This window comes from Natrix helvetica, assembly GCF_964273705.1.
Source record: "Natrix helvetica genome assembly, chromosome: 1".
Taxonomy (NCBI): Eukaryota; Metazoa; Chordata; class Lepidosauria; order Squamata; family Natricidae; genus Natrix; species Natrix helvetica.
In genome coordinates, this window is record NC_138548.1 from 180,825,950 (window position 1) to 180,847,824 (window position 21,875).

At 40.8% G+C, this 21,875-nt stretch overlaps 1 protein-coding gene across 4 annotated transcripts; it reads left to right on the forward strand.

Moving 5' to 3' along the window:
- Nucleotides 1-1,762: 1,762 nt before the first annotated feature.
- On the forward strand, nt 1,763-21,510 carry BZW1 (basic leucine zipper and W2 domains 1). 4 transcript variants are annotated; one of them, XM_081935605.1, is made up of 12 exons: nt 1,763-1,917; nt 5,128-5,201; nt 6,571-6,747; nt 7,311-7,405; nt 7,758-7,823; nt 8,131-8,266; nt 9,297-9,406; nt 16,047-16,217; nt 18,460-18,606; nt 18,955-19,093; nt 20,861-20,983; nt 21,070-21,510. In XM_081935605.1, the coding sequence occupies exons 2-12, from the start codon at nt 5,138-5,140 to the stop codon at nt 21,099-21,101; spliced, it is 1,260 nt and encodes a 419-aa protein (XP_081791731.1). In that variant the 5' UTR covers nt 1,763-1,917; nt 5,128-5,137; the 3' UTR covers nt 21,102-21,510. The 4 variants fall into 4 exon arrangements, with proteins under 4 accessions (XP_081791731.1, XP_081791733.1, XP_081791732.1 ...); XM_081935607.1 differs by having other exon boundaries at nt 1,796-1,871; XM_081935606.1 differs by having other exon boundaries at nt 1,808-1,913.
- Nucleotides 21,511-21,875: the final 365 nt, after the last annotated feature.

Sequence of the window (21,875 nt, forward strand, 5' to 3'; positions counted from 1 at the left end):
AACAATAGGAAGAAGAAGCATATGTTTCTACATGGTCTATATTTAATGTTAAATTTAAGAATTGCATTTATATTATCAATAGTAAACTTTTTCCTGTTACTTAGGTAGAGCCTTTAGTCACATTCTAAACTCTTTTTCTTTTCACCATATGACCATCATTTATCTTTTTTGTGTAGTTTTTTTAAAAATGTCCCTTTTACAAATAAATAAAGTCATTGCCAGCACACATGTGAAATTAGATCAATGACTGTAATGTTTTATTGTAAACCAGCCATACCAACTCACTTGAAACAGATAATGGTTTTTTGGGGGGGAGATACTGAGTGCAGGCAAAGATGGTAGGTCAGGAAGACAAGTTATATCAACAAAAGAAAGATCACAGAGAAATTCAGTACTTCAATGTTAATGTGAACAGAGTTGGCATCTCAAAAAAGAATTTTTGGCTATTTATCTGGAAAAACTACATGCATTAAAAGTTACATCATAAAACAGGATTGCCTTATTTTTGTTAGAAAAATCTAATGGCCACTAAGTGGTAGCAAAAAAATTGGTTTCTAATGTCCAGTGACATCCAGAATTCATGGATTTGGGGTTTTGGGGGAGTATTGACATAATAGTCCTAGCTTTATTGCAAAACTTGAAACATTTAAATATTTGTCACTTTTGTAGTTTCTAACATTTGCTCCCTTTGCCATAAAGAGTTAAGCTGTCAAATTGGCACCATAGCTATCTGCCTTCTGTTTATTTTCTGTTGGAAGACTGATGTGCCATTTTTGACTCTTATAATTTTTTCTATAGTGCTTAAGTCAAAAGCATCTAACACCACATAATGAATCAGAATTTGAATCCTGATCATAACTTGACACCTCCCCCCCTTGTTAATAAGATCTTTGTTAATATTTTATTAGTATTGATTTGTGCCCCTGCACGAAGACATCTAGGGCTATGTAGCTACATATATTGCTAAATGTACTTCTGAGTACGAGGTTTAGAAGGGAGCAAGGTATATAAAAAAAAAACCACACTGCATCATTACAGCATTTATTACAATATGGTCATTGTGGGTTTGCAGAGTGGATCTCAACTTTTATAGACTTGATGGACCTTACCCATTTCTTGCCAGGACAGCCGTGCAACTAAGATGCTATTCCCTACATAGCGCTTTACTTCGCAGGAAACTGCAAGGCAGAGATCAGCTGATGAAAAGAGCGGCCCGATCCTTTTCTCACAGGGCAGCTGGTTCAGCTAACCAACCTCTGGATAGGATGCAGGAAGGCCCCGAAGGACAGACTGGACTCTCTGTTACGTCCAGGTTGCTATCAGATCGCCTTGCCCAACCAGGCGCTTTCCAATAATACACCGGCCACGTTGGCTGGGAACTGTGTTCCGCCGAGACTTTTGTAGAAAATTAGATTTCTTTCAGTCAGATTCACATAGCGGTATCGGACGAGATTCCGGGTGACAGTGAGTTCTGCTTCCGCCTGAGGCACAAAGCGAACTGGGTGACCTTGGGCCATCTCCCCCCCTTCTCCCCTCCACCCGCCCAGTCCTAGGAAGGGAGAAAGAACAAGCCACTCTCGAAACCTTGTCCAGTCAGGCGAAAACAAATAACAAGGACAGAGCCGCTGTAGGCCTCTCCTTGTCCTTTCCCATGGCGGGAAAGTAATAACAAACCAGGCGCGGCTTCTGATAGCGATTAGATATTATCTCTCCGCCATAAGTGACGCAGGCACGAAGGATTTTTTTTCCCCAGGAGGAGGGGCGTTCTCCGTAAGTTCTCGCGTCATCTCTGCTTCTCGCGAGAGGTTGAGGGGGAGGAGATTGAATATACCACTGCCTCTAACCACCTTTCCGTCCTCCTCGCGTCGCTGGTAAAGCTCGTGCTCCTTGGACGTTCCTTTTCTGCCTTAAAAGTCGGTGAGGCTCGAGGCGGGGTGGGGAGGCGGGCGTGGGGGACGTTCGGAACGCGCGCCTGGATAGTAACGGCCGCGCTGGTCGGCCCTCTTTTTCCCCCTCCCCCACGTCCTCTGGCGCGGCCTGGGCTGACCTGTCGGGTAACAAAGCGCCGGCCTCTGTTGGTTGGTGACGCCGCCGCTGCCGCCGTCGCGGGAGAGATAGGGAGAGAGGGGGGGGGGAGAGACCCGAGGCGGCGGCGGCGGCGGCAGCGGCGGCGGCGGTGGCCGGAAGGAACAAGCGGGACTCTAGCCTAGCCGCGGCGGTGCTTGTGAGAGACATCCCCCCTTCCCTCGGCCATCGCTTCCACCTCCTGCAGCAGCGGCCGCCTCCGCCCGGAGGGCTCGGTGGGTAGAAGGAAGGGAAGGGAAAGAACGAGGGGGGCGCTGTGGGAAACGAAAAGGAGGGGGGAGCACCCCCCCCCCTTTTCTACCCAAGACAGCTACGTTAGGTAAAAAAGGAGGAGGAGGAGAAGCGCCACATCATGTTCCCGGGCTGCTCTTTTGTGGTGCGGGCTGTAACGTAGTGAGAAGGAAGGTTGCCAGGTCTCCCTGGGCGGACCTGGAGGAGGAGCCTGGTAGTAACTTGATCGGCGAAGGCGAGAAATATAAATATTTGTGTCTCCTTTAACCCGATTATTATTAACCTTTTTTCCCCTGGTGTGTATATGCGAGGTGGCCCTCTAAATAGGTTACTCTTTTTTTAAGTGATTGAGCTTTTTAGGATTACAATTTTTTTCTTTAATAGACTAAAAAAAGACAGAAGAATGAATACTGCATTTAACATCCCCCCCCCCCCCCAAGAGTTGAGAATGGGCCTTGTAAGAAATGGCTTTGTTTCCCAAACTCTTTAGTAGAACGCTCAGTAAACTAGGGTAAAGTATTAAAACAGACACACAGCACCTGCATGCACACACACATTTTATACCCGTTCAAAAGAGGGAAAATAGGAATGTTTTATCCATTTTTGGAATGGAACGCTCTGTTCTATCCTTTTGCTTTCTCAAGATTACCAAGAATTACCCTTGCTTCCTGATGTAACATTATTTCAATTTTAAGGAGAAATACACTACCTATTAATATAGGCAGGCCACATGGGAGAAATGTTTAAATTCATCCCTTGGAACCAACATTGCTGCCAATAATGGAAATGGGGAGATAATTTCACTACCTTTTTTGCTCTCCTTTTCCCATCCTTGTCTAAGGAATCTTAATTTGTGATTTTAACTCCACCCTAACTTGTGGAACTTTGAAGAAACATTTTGTTTCTCTATATATTTTTGCCTGCATGTGATTATCTCCCCTCCCTGTTTTTGTGCTACTTATTAATGTTCAATATTTAGTGTATCATAGTTGTGTATTTACATTAATGTAAATTGAATTGAGGCTTCTCTTTTTAGTGTGTAGAAAGGCTATATTCTTTTTAAAGGATATTCTGTGTTGCAGTCCTTACTAATTAGTTACTTTTTATATAGATTTAGCTTTCCAGAATTTGTATTGAGGATTACAGTCCTAATACACATGAATGGAATTAGTTTCTGAAAGACTGTTGTAGGTTATTAATAACTTTGCCTTACTAATACTGGTTTTAGTGTAAATACTGACATCTAGCTTGCCCTTATTTTATGTGGATACAGAGCACTGGTAAAATCACAAAGACTGAAAGCCTTTAGTATCAAAGCAAAACCTATCTCTTAATTAATTTTGAGGCTTCAGTAAGGATAATTGTTCTGGGTTCAAACTGTGAAATTTGTTAAGTTACTAGCTCACATGTTACTGAATTTGAATTTCCAGTATGATTTCAATTGTGATTTTGAGAGTTCCTGCAATTATGTCACATTGCAGTGAAATTGGGACAGCTGTAGATAGAAGTAGTCTGAAAAGAGAGAAGGGAATTTCATACAAAATATATTCCAAATGGATAGTTTGTTTCAACCATCAGCTTGAGTCATCAAAGATTTTTTGGACTGTAGTGGGTGTGAACAGTGTTACCTGTTAAGAAAAACTTGCATTGTAGTATTAATTAGTTTAACAGCATTTATTCATTACTTGTCAGCCTTAAACACCAGTTTAAATATTGAAAGAAATTAATTATTCCTTTTCGCTGTATAATCTAAAAATATCTTATACAGAAGGTAGATAGGATTTACAGGCAAAATGGCAGCAATAGAATTTGTTTTAAAATTGCTATAATATTTAATCAGGGAGATACAGCTAATCCCATAATCTGGTGAGCAAATGCTCCTATTAGTCTTCTCAAGAAAAATGGCAACTTTGGCCTGTTGCAGTTACGTAAGTCATAGCATTTGTATGATGATATCACCAGGTAGGTTTTCACCATTCTGTCCTCATAGTGATAGAGCCCCTAGTTACAGCACTAGTTAAGAGTCACTAGTTATAGCAACAGTGACAGAAAGTGGCAGTACCTTGTTTCTGTTTGTTCCTATTCCTATTTATAACACTTGTAATAATACAATTAATTAGAACAGACTGAACTATAACACAGTTTATAATAGAGAAGTGATCTTTAAAACATTTTCCTAGATGATAGCTCAGTGAAGGAGACTTGAGGAAGTTCTCTTAAGATGTTTAAAAGCATATGTGGTACTTAGCCTATCCAGTCTCACAATAGAAAAGATACAGCTGCTCTCAACTATGCTAAAAGTAAACCTTCCAAGACAAGAGACAAGCTGACTATCACAATATCTTTACACTCTTCTGAATTAGAAATCTATCAATGCAAAGAATGCCTTTTAATTGCAGTTCTCCAGAAAAGTAACATTAAAAAGAAAAACAGTTGCCTTTTTCCCTCAGTTGTAGTAGGAATGAGATCTACCTAATGTTCTCTTTAAACAATAGGAATTAACTTGAGATAAAATTACATGTGATTGTTCTTACTTGTTATGCAATAATAAACCTGCCACCTTGGTAACTGTATTACATAAATCACTATTTTGCAGCTAACAAACTTGTTTCTGATTAATGTTCTAGTTTTAAATATAAATATGTGGTTTAGGACTCATTTTTACTGGCATTATAGACATGGCAATTTTGGGAATGGGAAAAACCTATGTACTCTGATGTGTTTAGGTAGTAAATGAATTGACCAAATCTTTTTAAATCCTTAAGAATTACTTTCTTAACCAATATATCTTCAATTTGTTGCTAATCACAGGGTGTCTTTTATGAATAATCAAAAGCAGCAAAAGCCAACGCTATCAGGCCAGCGTTTTAAAACTAGGAAAAGAGGTAAGCGTAATCATATGCCTATTTAATCAATTTTTAATCAGTTACAAATTATCACATCACTGTAAAGATTGGTTTGTGATATCACTTTTGATGGTTTTATTAATGAATCTTTTTGAATCTTATTCAAGACATATTGAAAACATATGTTTATATAGTGATCATCATAGAATCAACATCTCTGATTTTTTTCCTTATTACAAATTATTGAAATAATGATTAACATATTCCATTAAAAATCTTAAGGTTCATGAATCAGGTCCTGATTCCTATTCATAGTCACTGATTTTTAATCAGTCTGACAGTTGTATTTCATGTATTAAGTTCAAGCAAGGCTATTGAGTTAATGGAATCTTTGAGGAAATGTGTATTTTTACTTTTTCAAAAAAGTTGATTGCTAATAAACAGAATGATTGGGCAATCTGAGGAAAGGTTTAGCTAGGGCAGGGCTGTCAAACTCACGGCCTGAGGGCCGGATGTGTCACATGCTCGCCATGCTCGCCCTAGTTTAGCGAAGGGGGGAAAAGTCCCAATACATCATGTGATGCCGCCATGACAACGGAAGTTTGACGCCCTGAGCTAGGGTCATACTGTATTTCATTTTATGCTGCAAGTGCAGATAGTCCTTGACTTATGACCACAATGGAGCCCCAGATTTCTGTTGCTATGCAAAGCAGTTAAAGTTGCACCCCATTTTATGACATTTTTTGCCACAGATAAGTGATTCACTGCAGTTGTTAAGTGAATCATGCAGTTAAGCAAATCTGGCTTCTTCCATGGACTTTGCTTGTTGGAAGCTGGCTGGGAAGGTCACAAATGATGATCACATTAGCCACAGTGCAACTTTTTGTTTTATTTAGCATATGGCAAATGCATGGACAAATGGTTCAAATGTTAATGTCCAGTCCACCCAGCCATTCAAGGACAAAAAAATCAGACATTGGGCCAACAGTGCAACTATCATAAATAGATGCTAGTTGCCAAGTGCCTGGGTTTTGAGCATGTGATCATGGGTATACTGCAAAAGTTGTAAGTGTGAAAACTGGTCATAAATCACTTTTTACAGCACTTTTCAGACTTCGAATGGTTATTAAACAAATGGTTGTAAATTGAGGATTAACTGTAGTAATAAAGCATGCAATAATTAATTTTATTAAATTTATTAAATTTCTCTTCAGTAATATAGTTTTGGGGCACATTGTCTGAGAATAATCCCCATTGAATTCAACAGAGGGTACTTTGATTATGTATTACTTTGAATCAACTATTTAGCAACTGAAAAGTTTGCATAGAACTTAAACTCATTAAATGAATAACTCCAATTATCCTGAATTTCTTTTCAGATACATTTACAGTATTACTTTTATTGCAGATGAAAAAGAGAGGTTTGACCCCACTCAGTTTCAGGACTGTATTATTCAAGGTTTAAATGAAACTGGCAGTGATTTGGAAGCAGTAGCAAAATTCCTTGATGCTTCTGGAGCAAAACTTGATTATCGCCGCTATGCAGAGACACTCTTTGACATTCTGGTGGCTGGTGGAATGCTGGGCAAGTATCTTTATTTTGTTCAAATATTTTATTAATTTAACAAAACAATACAAAAATATAAAGAAAGATGAAGATAAAATAGGGGAGGAAAGGGGGAAGGGAAAAGTGTAGGGTACATGGGAAAAAGAGAAAAAAGTAAGTATCTTTATTGACTGTTCAGTTTATGATCACGTGGATACATTATGAAAACAGTCTATTTTTTCAGAATTGCTTGCATACCTATATAATTTAAAAGTGATTGTAGTATTCAAAACAAAAAATAGAATAGAGGCAATGTATGCTGCAGTGTGATCATTTTAACATAGCTGCTAGAAGAAAAATCACCTCTCAGATCAGATCTGAACATAGTTGGCTTTCAGTATTCTCCCAAAATACTATAAGATGTGAATCAGATTCATTTGCCTACCTATTCAATTCCTAGAAAATTGAATTTCATTTGCAATAAATCAGGTGTAATATGGATTGTTTAAACTTTGACTGTTTCAACAAAGATGATCTTATAGACTAAAACAACTTCTATTCGTTGTTTTTCTTATAATTGAAATAATTTTTATTTGTAACAGCCCCAGGTGGTACCCTGGCAGATGACATGATGCACACAGATGTCTGTGTATTTGCTGCACAAGAAGACCTAGAAACAATGCAAGCATTTGCTCAGGTTTGCGTGTTTTCTTTTATTATTTTATTGAATCTATTTTTCTATAGTATGATACATTGATATATAAAACTATATAAATGACTGTTAATTAAGCATTTTATTTCTTAATCCTGATCATTTTCATTTATCCCATTTTTGTAAACAACTATTATAATTAACTCAAGGCAATGAATACACTCCTTTCCTCTTCTAATTTTCCCCACCAGAACAACCCTGTGAGGTACGTTTAACTGAGAGAATGACTAGCTCAAAGTCACCCAGCCAGCTTTCAAGGCAGAGCTGGAACTCTCACACTCCTGATTTCCAGCCTGTTGCTTTAACCACCTCACCAAACTTTCTATCTATTTTATAGGTCTTTAACAAGCTGATCAGGCGATACAAATACCTGGAAAAAGGCTTTGAGGATGAAGTTAAAAAGGTACTAAATGAAAACTAGATTTTTAACTTATCTTGCCAAAAAATGGATGTTATTATATATAAGTAGTTCTAGACTGTCTGCTTCTGCTTGTCATTTTCTTGCTGGGGGAAAAGTTTCATCTACTGTATAACAATTTTAGTGCATGTGTACACATTGAGAGAAAGTAATTACAAATGTCTTTTGAGCAGTGTAATGTGGAAAAGTGATGGTCTTTTGATGACTGCCACAAAAAATTCTTTTAATACTGTAGTATGGCTTCAGTATATCATTTGTTTCAAAATGTCTGTTACTGAATTTCCTCTTGCAGTTGCTGCTCTTCTTGAAAGGTTTTTCAGAGTCTGAGCGGAACAAACTGGCCATGCTGACGGGTATACTTCTGGCCAATGGGAACCTTAATGCATCAATTCTCAACAGCCTGTATAATGAGAATCTTGTTAAAGAAGGTAATTACAGCAATCTTGCCTCTGATGTAGCATCTTCCATAGAAGCAACACCTTCACCTATTGTTCTTCACATGCTATTTTCATAGCACATGTAGTCCTTTGTCTTATGACCAGTCACTTAGCTACTGTTCGAGGTTCCAGTGGACCCCTCAAAGGTACTTATGACTGGTTCTGATGGATTATCTCCCCACTGAAATGACCACATTTCAGGCATTCAGCAACTGGCCCACATTTATGGTCATTTTGCAGTGTCTCATGGTCATGTGACCAAATTTATGCCACTTTTGAGGAAAATCAGCATTTATTTCCAGTTTTTGCAAAAAAAATCTCCATAGCAAACAATGGGCTTACTTTCTCAACTCCGGATTCATTTAATCAAGTTGATTTGCTTAGTGACTATCAGAAAAAAAGGTAAACTTGAGTCGATAGTGTGATGACCTGCTTTATGACCATCATGACTTATGATCATAATGGGCAGCCTTTATTACAGAGGCACATTGAGGATTAACTGTTCATAAATATTGTGGATTCAGTTTAAAACTAAAATTGCTTCTAAAGTTTAAACAGTTTAAGTTACTGATATACGACAAGAGCAAAAATAATATTAAATAGCATTTGAGGCCAAGGAGCATTGTATTTGTTTTGTCATCATAGAAATTTGTTGAGTTCTATTGTGTTACATAGTATTATGTAACACTTGAAACCCTCTCTAAGGGAGGTGGGCAATTCAAAAAAGTGAAAAATAAATCAATCATGCTCTTCTAATGATTTTAAAATCTTCAGCTCCTGCAGGCAACATGTCTTTCGGTAATAGGGCAGCAAAAATTGTTGAAAATATTGCTAAGTATAATCCTGATAATGTGAGACTCACTTTGATACTTTCCTTTTGGAAAGTCTATTGTAAGTTATAGTGTATGAAGATCTAAATGTATTATTGGCTAGATAAAACTTGGAAAGTGTGTAGAAGGAGAGGATCCTACGTATTTCCACTGTGAAGTCTTAAAAAGTAATTGTGCCATTTTCTGTGCAGGTGTTTCAGCAGCCTTTGCAGTAAAATTGTTCAAATCATGGATAAATGAAAAAGATATCAATGCAGTTGCTGCTAGCCTTCGCAAAGTCAATATGGATAATAGGCTGATGGTAAGTAGATAGAGTTTTATAGTCAAAGTGAAACATCTGTTACTCAAGAGAGTAGAGTATTAGTATATATCAAGAACATTGTTTTTAGCTTTCATGGTTCCCTTTCCACTACTGGGTGACTGTTCTGGATGCACAGATTCATGCCTGAAGCACATCTAATAGATTCACTATTGCATATTTAATTTTTTAAAAAAATTCTGAATTTGGTATCTTCATTATAATTCACTCTAGTTTGGCATTTTGGTATATTTGTTAAATCTTGATTTGAATTCAGTATTTTAACACAAATTTTGACATAGTATGATCCTCAAGGGAACCTGATAGGAAAAAGGCGTTGGTCCTTACCTGAGACGCCTCTTCTCGTAGGGTGGAGGTAACATCCAGGCTAGGTTGACCTTCATCCACTCATTGGGAGGACTGAGCCTGACAGTTAATTTAAACCACGCCCCATGTCACTAGGCAGTTCTGACAAAGGATGTTAGACTCGATGCTTCATCGCTTTCAGAAATTCAGCACGTCAAGTTGTCAAGTGTTCAGTGTAGAAAAGTCCTGTAGAGATGTCTAAAGCAGAAGTCATTTACATGTCTATGTACAAAAAAACCGCAATGAGAACACCCCCATTCAAAGGTCTTGATCAATGAACCAGGTCTGTCATGGGAGGGGCTGGATGCTACCTCCACCCTACGAGAAGAGGTGTCTCAGGTAAGGACCAACGCCTTTTCTCCATAGTGGTGGAGGTAGCATCCAGGCTGGGACGTACCAAAGTAACCTTTGTCCCCCCCCCCCCCTCCCAGGTGGGTTCATGACTGGTTCTGTAGAGTGCTCGTCCTATGGACCAACTGTAGCACCAGCATGCGAAAAGGTCCAGTTTATAGTTCTTGATGAACGGCGATGGGGTAGCCCAAGTCGCCGCCTACAAATCTCTGCCAAGGTCGCTTGGGCTGCCCAGGCTGCCGAGGTAGCAGTGCTTCTTGTAGAATGAGCAGTCAATCTACCCGGAACTGGAACAGAGTGGGAATGGTAAGCTGCAGCAATACAAGCCCATAATCATCTGCCTATGATGGCAGAGGAGGCTTTCTTACCCATGGATGATGGCTGGAAGGACACAAAGAGAGATTGTACTGTGCGAAAAGGCCGGGTTCTCCTCAAATAAATCTTGAGGGCCCTCCTCACATCTAAGGTGTGCCACTTGCGTTCCAAGGATGGGAAGGATGCGGACAGAAATTGGGTAACACGAGCTCCTGAGTATGGTGGAAACAGGAGCACACCTTGGGGATGAAGGAGAGATCCAGACGTAACACCACTCAGTCCTGATGGAATACGCACAGATCTTCACTTACCGAAAGTGCTTGCAATTCTGAGATCCTTCTGGCAGAGGTGATGGCCACCAGAAAGGATACTTTCAGAGTCAAGAACCTGAGTGAAACCTCCCGCAGTGGTTCGAATGGACTTGTGGTATGGGCGTCCAGAACTCTGGGTAAGTCCCATGAGGGATATCTGTGCACTGCCGGTGGCTTTAGATTGGATGCTCCCTTAAGGAAGCGACGCACCATGGGCTGCTGGGACAGAGAAGAGGAACCCCCACAAGTCAACACTGAGGAAACAGTTGCCAGTTGGCGTCGGATAGTGTTTGTGGCCAAGCCCTTGTCCAAGCCGTCCTGGAGGAACTCCAGGACGTGAGGGATAGTAGCCTTAAAGGGGTCCAAAGTCTTACCCATACACCAAGTGCAGAAAGATCGCCAGGTGGACTCGTAGATGTGATCAGTTGAAGGACGCTGTGAGGCCTGGATTGTCCGGATGACCCTGGAGGAGTAGTTGCCTTCCCTCAAGACGCGCCGCTCAAATGCCAGGCGGTTAGCTGGAACCATTGGGGATCGGGATGTTTCAGAGACCCCTGGCTGAGGGAGAACCTGTCCTGAGGGATTCGAGAGGGCCTGTCCACCGAGAGGGTCTGCAAGTCTACAAACCAATGTCTGCGTGGCCAATGGGGGGCAACCAGGATCACCTCCACCCTCTCTCCCAAGATCTTTTGAATGACGTGGGGCAGGAGGGGGAGTAGCGGGAAGGCAGAGGAGATCCGAAGGCCACCTGCATCTCAGAGCATTCACCCCCTCTGAACGCTGATCCGTGAAGCGGGAGTAGAACTGCGGGAGTTGGGTGTTGAGGGAGGTGGCGAAGAAATCGATCTCCGGCATACCGAACCTGTTCACAATGTCCCTGAAGATCGATGGATGCAGACGCCATTCGGCATTGTCCAGAACCTCACGGCTGAGCCAGTCCGCCTGTACGTTCGCCACGCCCAATATGTGCTCCGCTGACAGAGACAGCAGGTGTCTCTCGGCCCAAGATCCCAACTGCATGGCTTCGTCCATCAGGAGACACGATCTGGTCCCCCCCTGGCGGTTTATATGCACCTTGGCTGCCATATGGTCCGTCAGTATCAAGACGTGCTTGCCCGCCACTAAGTCCTGGAAGTGGCAGAGGGCCAGGTGGACCGCCCGCAATTCCAACCAGTTTATACTGTGAGTTCGGTCCACCTGATCCCACTGCCCCTGGGCCATCTGCCCCTGTAGATGGGCCCACCAGCCAAATAGGCTGGCGTCTGTAGTAAGAGTCAAAGAGTCCTGATCCTTGAACAGTCGGCCCTTGGTGATGGCCTGAGACATCCACCAAAGGAGTGAGCGGGAGTCCTCTGCAGGGATGCAAACCTTGGCCCGTGAGCAGCTTAAAAGTCTCTTCTGAAACGGTAAGAGAAACTATTGCAGCTGTCGGGAATGCAGTTGGGCCCAAGGGACTAACCCAATGGCGGACACCATGGTGCCCAGCAGTTTGGAAAGAGTGGCTAAAGAGACCCTGCGTTCCCTGGCGACCTGAGATGCTAGAGATCTAAGGGAGTCCTGCCGCTCCTGTGATAAGAATACCCTACATTCAACAGTATCAATTAAGGCACCGAGGTGCACCAACCTGGATGTTGGGTGGAGGTGACTTTTGGGTATGTTAATCAAAAACCCATGGACCTGAAGGAATTGCATAGTGGTGGCAAGATCCCTTCGCGCCTGGCAAGGCGATGAGGATTGTATAAGGATGTCATCTAAGTATGCCTGCAAACTGATGGGGACCTCCTGGAGTGCTGCGACCAGGACCGCAAACACTTTGGTGAACACTCGGGTGCAGAGGAGAGTCCAAATGGCAGTGCTGTATATTCAAAATGCTGAACCAGATAGGAAAAACGTAAAAACTGCCTATGCTGAGGCAAGATGGGAATGTGGAGCTAAGCCTCCGTTAAATCAATTGATGTTAAAAAATCTCTATGTCTAATACTACCTAAAATAGTCTGCAAGGAATGCATCTTGAAACGTTTATAATGAATGAACTTGTTTAATTTTTTAAGATCAAGGATGGCTCTCCAGCCCCCCGAGGCCTTGGGAACAACAAAGAGTATAGAGTAAAAACCGTGGCCGTGTTGGTCCACAGGGACCGGTTGTACTGCCTGTATATCCAAGAGATGTCGAATTGCCTCTTGCATGAGACGTCGTCTGGTCGGGTTGTTTGACAATGGGCAGGTCCTGAAGAGCCTTGGGGGGTTGGAGATGAACTCCAGGGCGAGCCCTGAACAAACTGTACCTCTAACCCAATCATCGGAGGTGGTCCTGTCCCATTGATCGGCAAAAAAAGCCAATCTACCTCCGATGGGAGGACTAACCGCCAGCAAATTAGGACCGACGGTAAAACCGTCCCCACCGCCACAAAAGGGGCGTCTGGTGGATTTGCCCCACTGGTAGCGGTCTGACTGATCCCGCTGTCTAGGGAAATATCCCCCCTGCTGTCTGTACCCCTGAGTGCCATAATCTGCCCCCCGAAAGGATGAACCATAATCCTGGTTCCGAAAGGATGACCTCCCATCGTGGCCATGAAAGGAAGAGTGCCTGGGGTAAGAAGCAGGGTGGGGAAACCCCTTCTTGGGCGCAGTAAGCAGGACCTTTTTCTTGTCCTTGTTCTTGAGATAAGGATCCAATGCATCCCCAAAAAGAGATTTGCCCTTGAAAGGGGCCAGAGCCAAACACCATTTGTGCTCACATCCGCCTGTCACTGGCGGAGCCACAACAGCATGCGGGAAGCCACGGAAGACACCATGGCACGGGAGGCAAACCTGGCAGACATAAGGGTGGCATCAGATGTGAATTGTACCGCTGCCACCAGTTTGGCAATATCTTGGTGGGCGCTCAGGTCTGCGATTGGGATACATTGTTGCAGGTCCTATAGCCATAGGAGACAGGAGCGGGTGAAGAAAGAAGCAGTGGTCGAAGCCCGGACTGCCCAAGCTGCTGCCTGGTAGCCTCGCTGCAGGGTGAGGTCTGCCTTCTTGTCCTCTGGTTTTAGGGTGTCTTCAGGACCCCCTGGCATATTGGCCGAAGTGTAGAGGGCAGTGTCCGGGGCATCGATATCTGGAACCGACAGGAACTGTGCCAAGTCGTTGGCCACGTTAAAGAACTTTTTGTCTGCTTGTCGATGGAGTTGGGCCAGAGGTGCGGGCTTCCCACTGACGTTGGACGAGATCAATGAAGATCTTGGGGGTCGGTATCGTCTCTGATGGAGTCTCCTGTTCAGAAAAAAGTGTGTTAGCCGAGACAGCAGTAGGTCGAGGAATAGTCGGTGTTGGTTGGGAACCAAATTTTGAAGCCATCTTGGCCTTGTATAGCAGTGATGGGAACAGGGTTGGAGGGAAAAGGCCAGAGAAGGACTTTTGGTCTGGCTCCCTGCCCTCATCCTCTGACATTTCAGCTTCCTCGATTTGTCCTTCCTCAGAATCAGAAGAATCAGCTGATGACTCTTCATGCAGTGTGGTAATACTCGCTGTAGGCAAAGGAGTGAGAGGCGCCATTGGCTGTTCAGACACTGGAGCTTGTGTGTTTTGCTTTTGAGGTTGAGTATCCCTCTGCTGCAAACTAGCTGCTATTCCCTGGGAAATTGAATTTGCAATGATGTCCTGAAAATTTATCATGCAAAGAGGGTTAGGTTGATTAATGCCTGATAAGGCAGGTGGTGCAGTCAAAGTAGATGGTATGGTGTCCATCCTTTGGCAATTAGGAGGCGCGATGTGAGGTGTAGGAGATGCAGGGGGATTGACCTCCTGCGCTGTTCCCCAAATGCCAGAGATATCAATAGGAAAGAGAGGATTAAGGGGAGCCTCCCTGCCCTGTCTTCCCCAGGAGAGAGCTGCAAGGCCAGCTGCATTTGGGCCAGCTGTGGGGCATCAGTGGGAGATTTTTTGGATGCAGCCTTTTTGTGAATTCGCTCCAGGACTTTTTCCTTCTGTTTTTCTTTTCTTTTCTTTTTTAAAACAAAGTTTTATTGGTTTTTTAGAAAATAATATAGGAAAAGGGTAAAGGAAAGGTTACAAATTTTGGCAGTTGCAATGTGCGGCAGGAGTCCCCTCCCTCCATACTCATAGAATACAATTACAAAAAATTCAATACTAAATAACAATATATAGTCAGCATGTAAATTCAGTTAATAATTTCGATCAATTTATATCAAGTGGATTTTCTTACTCCGTTTTTCATAACTGGAAGCTGGCTTGCCAGGCTTTTTAGATTTTTTTGCCCTGGCTGCAGACTTCATAGACTTTTTATGCCCTTTTGCAGTGTCAGCAGTCAGAAGTGGAAGGTTTGGGGGTGATTGAGGACCTCCCTGTTCTGTCACCATCTGGGGGCTCTTAGCTGGTTCAGATATGACACTGTCAGTGGCCGATGGTTCAGTTGAAATGGCAGCCGCCATTTTGAATTGAAAAAAGGCGCGAAAATACAAAGGAAAATGGCACTTCGCGCCTTTTCTAACAGTTCTTGAGCAGTTTAGCGCTAGGCGACTCACTGAGGGACGCGCCGCTTCTCACAATGAAATAACAGCTTGGGAGGCTCGGGTCGCTCTGCAGTAGTCCGAAAAACACTGAAATTTAACTCTACCACGGTTTGCCACTCTACTGATAACAGGAGCGGTGGAGCGTTACACCGAGCCTGGCTGTCAAACGAACGGCAAGATTATAGGGAGCTGACACGAAGCTGGTAATGAGAGCGGCAACAGAAGCTTTTCTTTCAAGCGGTTAGTTTCGCAGCTCCCAGGCTATTCAAGCCTCACTCCTTGCCTGCCAACAAAGCTCGATGATTATGCAGCCACTGCCCTATGAAGCCTTTATGTCCCCAAGGGAGCTTACAGGCACAGACCAACGAGGCTTCTGCTCTTAAAGGGTTCTCAACAAGATGTTAATTCTTCTACTCACAAATAATATTTCAATTATTAGTCCAGAACAAAGCGATGATGCATCCTCCCCATTGAGGGACTGAGTCGGAACTGGGCTTTGCCTAGTGACGGGGGCGTGGTTTAAATTAACTGTCAGTCTCAGTCCTCGCAATGAGTGGATGAAGGTCAACCCAGCCTGGATGCTACCTCCACCACTATGGAGAAATGTATGGTGATAAAAGCTAAGATACATAACTCCTCATCTCTACCTCCTCAGCAGATAGAAAAATTAATATTTTTTGGAGTATTTCCATGCATCAAATAAAGATGAAATCTTTTTGGTAAGCACTTCCATGTATAGTTCCTTAATATTTACAAAAAAACAACAACTCATATGTTTCAGGAGCTCTTTCCAGCCAACAAGCAAAGTCTTGAACACTTTACAAAATACTTCACTGATGCAGGATTGAAGGAACTTTCTGAATATGTCCGGAACCAGCAGTGCATAGGAGCTCGTAAAGAATTACAGAAAGAACTTCAAGAGCAGATGTCACGAGGAGATACCTTTAAGGATGTAAGTATAGTTAGCTGGCAAGCATAGATGAATTCTTTAAGAACTCAATGGAATACCAGAATGAAATAGCATTTTTAATTGAGTCCCTAATAGTACACACTAGGTATAATAGGACAATAATAGTTTTGGTAAGTTAAATTCTTAAGATTCATGAAATATCTTATTTAACTTCTTCAGTGTAAAACATTGTGCTTTATTGAAAAATGCGAAGAAAAAGCTAGCCAGCATTGACTGATCTCAAGCTAACTAAGATAAGCCTTGGTTAATCTTGGGACAAAAATCTACTAGAAATCTTGAGGCTATTAGTTAGACTGAAAATTGAACATAAATCCTGAAAGAATTTAACAGATATCCTGAAAAAAGGTAGTGGCAAACTACTTTCAGAAAACTAGATGGATATAGTTACAGGGATGTGAGGACAGTTCTAGGGGATCTTTTTACCTTTTAAGATCACTGTCAGTACATTTTTTTCCTGCAGACATTTACTTGAGAAACTTAAAGAATAGTTCATCATAAATATTTGTATACATAATGTTATGCATAATTGTACAGGTGTCCTTGACTTAATAACTATTTGTTTAGTGACCGAAGTTAAAACAGTGCTGAAAAAAGTCACTTATGACTGGTTTTCACATTTATGACTGTTACAGCATCCCCATGATCACATGATCAAAATTCAGGCACTTAGCAACTGGCATGTATTCATGACAGTTGCAGTGCCCTGGTCATGTGATCATTTATAACATTCCTAGCCATTTTCCAACAAGCAAAGTCCATTATTTGCTTAACTATTTAATAGCAATTGCATCCCCCAAATGACATGACATGTTTTAATTTGAGTAGTCTATAATAGATTGCTTGCCAAGTGATAACTAGAGCACTTTAGGGGAAAAATGAAACTGAATCCAAAGATTTTATTCTGGTCACCCAACCTTTTCCATAATCAGTTCTATAATTCCTACTTCATACAGTTTATGATTAGCTCTTCTGATCTCCTAATCGTTATAGAATTCCAAGAAACTTTATTTAAATGCAACCAATTTTGTTGTATTTAAGTACAATGACAATAAAGATTATACTTATTGATTTGACAGAGAACTACTGTATTTTTCGGAGTATAAGACGCAGCAAGGTTTTGAAGAGAGAATTTTTTTTAAATGTTTTTGTACTCTGCAAACCTCCCCAAAACAGCCCATTTTTTTGTGAATGGATAGCCTTTAGGAGTGCTCCTGGAAGTTGGGGGGGGGGGCAAAATTGAGCAAAAAATGGTCCATTTTTTGCTCGTTTCTGCCCTCCCCAGCCCCCAGGAGCTCTCTGAAAGCTGCCTACAGGCTCTGCACGGCCATTTTGGTGAAGGGGACGGAGTTTCAGGAGGCAAAAAATGCTGTATTCCGTGTATAAGACGCACCCAGATTTTCAGCCTCTTTTTTGAGGGAAAAACGTATATCTTATACTCTGAAAAATACGGTACATGATTCATTTAAAAGCTGCATTGATTCATTTAATAACTGTGGCAAAAATGGTTGTAAAATGGGATGTAACTCAGCAACTGCCTTGCTTAACAATTAAAAGCAATTTTTTTGCAATCAAATCCAAAGCTCCCATTGCTTTTGGGGTATTGTTAACAGAATGCCTCAGATCTATGATTGCTGTCCACTCTTAATGTGTTTTAATAATTCTTTTTATGGCAGTGGTTGAAAGACAGTTGACTATGCTTGTATTTGAAATTAATGTTCTGAACTACCTTAACAGCTAGCAATTATTCCCTACTGTTAACATGCCTTGACAGTGCAGAGAAAATTTGTTTCAGGAAAAAAACACTCTTTCAGCCTTGAGTCTGATATTTCAGTGTGACGTTCAATAACAATTCAAAATATGTTATAAATGGTGTTTTTTACATTAAGCACACTGCTAAATTTGCTTATGTTTGATAAATAAAATTGTTATTCTGGCACTGTTAAATTTAATAGAGAATAATAACAAGTCCACCATTTCAATATTTGTATGTTGAACAAAAGTAAGGTCAAAACACTATCAGATTCCTCTGTCCCATTTCCATACTTTCAGGTGGCAGGTCTAAGAGGAAGCTATATTCAGATTTACTTGGACTTGAGTACAGTATTAGTGTTCAAGACCTTGCTCGACTTGGATTCTTGCATAGTTTTGGTTAAAGTCCAGTTTGAGTTCATTATATCCAGATAAATGTCTGAACAAGGCTAATGTGCAAACCCTGGTTGCCTAGATCATACCATATGTCAAGGAAGAAATGAAGAAAAACAACATATCAGAGCAGACTGTAATTGGCATCATCTGGTCTAGTGTAATGAGCACTGTGGAATGGAACAAAAAAGAGGAGCTCGTCGCAGAACAAGCCATCAAGCACTTGAAGGTATATACAGCTCATTGATAGGATTAGGTTTTAAATATTTTTTCAGTCTGTTGCAGATATCTCATCATCCATCTGTCTTTTTCAGGATGTTTTGTCTGAGGTTTTCCTGAAGTAATTTTTTTAGAGTGACCTTATTTTTAAAATGTAGACTTGATGCTATTAAGAAACTACTCCACAGATTCTAAGATAGTGTATGTTTCTTGACAACATTTTTCTTTATAAGAATTAGAAAAGGCATCTTAAGAAAATATTAGTTTTTTAATAACTATTCTCCATGGCTAAGATGAAGCAAATGTTTAAATGCAAATTAGGAAATAATTTATGACAAAGCCTCTCCTATCTTCTCAGCAATACAGCCCTCTTCTTGCTGCCTTTACAACCCAAGGTCAGTCTGAACTGACTCTGTTGCTAAAGATTCAAGAGTACTGTTACGACAACATCCATTTCATGAAAGCCTTCCCGAAAATAGTGGTGCTCTTCTACAAAGGTAATATATAACAAATCTGTCTCTTTTGAAATCAGAGGAAGTTAACTATAATCTTGGATTCTGGTGTTAATAAGACAGGCCTATATGTTGGAATACACTGGGAGTTGCTTATTCCAGTAAAGTCTTGTAAATTTGTGGACAGCTCTAGAGATTAAATAATTCATAAGCAATACAGCATCTTTTATTGCAAGATTATTATCAGATATTTATGTTTTGCTCCAGGGATTAATGGTTCACTTTTGTGCCAAGTGTTATGGCATGGAACAAACCTCATAGATTCTGTGAGTTAAATAATTATTAGAGTTAGAATTTATTATTTATTTATTATTATTAGAGAACGACCGTTGACTTACCTGAACGGTCCTTCTATGTGCGCTGCAAGGAGAATCCACCCCACCCTCACTTCGGCTGGTCCAGGGGGATTCGGACACCTGTCTTGAATTGTCGGACTATTTCATTTGTCGGACTACCTCATTTGCATTCTGAACTGATAACAAAATCTACATCTCTTAATTCGGCTGAGCCTTCATACAAAACTGAACCCTTCCAGTCAGGAGGCGTGACCAAAAATTTCATAACTGTCTCTAGGCTAATGGACAAAGTTAACCCATGCTTGGATCCTCCTTGCAGCGCACATAAAAGGACCGTTCAGGTAAGTCAACGGTCGATTTACTCAAAGAATGCCAGGCCACATGCTGATTACTGTGCATTTCCCAGCAAAATGGAAATTCCCACCCCATCCTGTATATATATTCTGAATGAATCCAGAATTCTTGGGAGCAGATCTTCACTCCTAGGAATATTCTGCTGTGGGGGGAAAAGAGCAGTTCTTTTATAGAGTATAAAATCAGAATCATGATAAGTATTCAAACTGCTTCCCATATTATCTATAATTACAGGCCTCATTAGAGAAGTTAATTGGAGATAGTTACATAAAAAGTAGGTGGAATATGATGGATCAAAATTCAAATTATTGACACTAGAAATTGGTTTCTTGGACTGTGTATGGAACAAGACAAGCCATTTTATTTCCAGAAATGAAACAGCTTCAGAATATCCGGATTGCTACATTTGGTTAAAAAAAAAAGACTAAAACATTTTGGAGATCATGTAATTTATTCCATGCCCAGGATGGCAAGTTTTGCCCCTACTGTGCAGTGATTGAATGACTTTGGACTAATAGTACACCTTTCTGAATGTCCTGAATGATTTGCAATGTGCAAAATGATATTCAGAGGTATTCCGAAGGAGAAAGTGGCAACTAAAGCCACTTTTGGAGGACTGCAGAAAATAATGGGAATTGGAGTACACTTTTTAAGTGTGGAGGAGAAATGCCTACATTCATTATAATTCATTCCAGTGGAACTTCTTGAAGAGCCAGCAGAAAAGTCCCTCCTGATTTAGCCATTGTTAAGATTCTTTTCCATCAGATACTGTTGAATTTTTAAGAATATTTTTCAGATGATTCCTAAAGCCATATTTTTAAGAGTATTGTACTTAACTTACTTTGTTTCAGCCGCATGGGGTTTGTTTTAACAACTCTTATGAAGGGATCTCCTAAAGTTCATTTAAATGCAGAACTTGTGAATTGAGTTATCTTTGGGGGAAGTGAATTTTGAAGAAAATGATGGGGTTTTTTTTTCCTCTCAAGGAGTCACATAGTGGATTGCTGTAGAAAAAGTTTTGCCTGATTTAGGAGGCAGACACTAGTCCTCCATTTATTGCGGGATGTGTTGCCTGACAACCCTGTTGTTTTGTTTTCCACAGCTGAGGTACTCAGTGAAGAACCCATCCTGAAATGGTATAAAGATGCACACCTTGCCAAAGGAAAGAGCGTCTTTCTGGAACAAATGAAAAAGTTCGTAGAATGGCTCAAAAATGCAGAGGAAGGCAAGTAGTCCTACTCTTATTAAACTATTAATTACTAGATATCCTGAATATTGTACTCAATCTGAAATATTTTGTTTGTCTTTCAGAATCGGAGTCTGAAACTGAAGAAGGTGACTAAATTGTCAAAATGTCAACAGTAAAGCAAACAGGAGCTGTAGATAAAGTGTCATGTTTTGTGTCCTTCTGATTCTTACATCCTACCTCCCTTTATCAAGCATGATATAAGGGCTCTCATAGCAAATTTGTTTGCATTTTCTAGGGTCCTTAGAAAACATTGAAATTAGGTTTTTAAAACCATGTGTTAGTAGCTTACAGGAGCTCTAGATTTGATTCTAACATTGCATTAATCCTTTCAGTTACATTCTACCTCCTGTATTTTCTACTGTAACATAATTTAAGGCCTTCCACAACTTAAATTCATTTTATCCCTGGGTTTTCTATAAAGGTTTGCAGTAGACATGGAAAATGAAATTTGTTATAAAATTCTGTTTGCAGATTAAACTGTACAAGTATCCAAAATCTACAAACCATTTTTGTTTGATTTTGTTTGAAAGAGAACTAGACTAAGAATGGATTCTCCTTCACCACTTGCCACCTTTCCTCTCAGCTTCTTGGTTTTGATACTCTTGCACTTTTGGTGTCTCTTCATGGATTAAAAGTTTTTTCCTCAGTGGAGCAACAACATTCCTTGCTTTAATAAAAACACAATGTGAGATTAAATCTTGCAGTTGAATACTATGCAGAAATGATCTGCAGTGACCAGCTAAGAATCTATGGCAAGGAGAAAAAAAGGTTTTCTGACACTTCTAGCTAAAAAATTAAATAGATATAATTCATAACACAACTCATAATATGCAAATTGTACAATGGTTTAAATTTAATCTTTAAAAAA

Coding starts and splice junctions, on each gene's coding strand:
- BZW1 (XM_081935605.1), top strand. CDS start 5,138: ATGAATAATCAAAAGCAGCAAAAGCCAACGCTATCAGGCCAGCGTTTT. Junction 16,218..18,459: donor GAGGAGATACCTTTAAGGAT/GTAAGTATAGTT, acceptor CTGGTTGCCTAG/ATCATACCATATGTCAAGGA. Junction 18,607..18,954: donor AAGCCATCAAGCACTTGAAG/GTATATACAGCT, acceptor CTATCTTCTCAG/CAATACAGCCCTCTTCTTGC.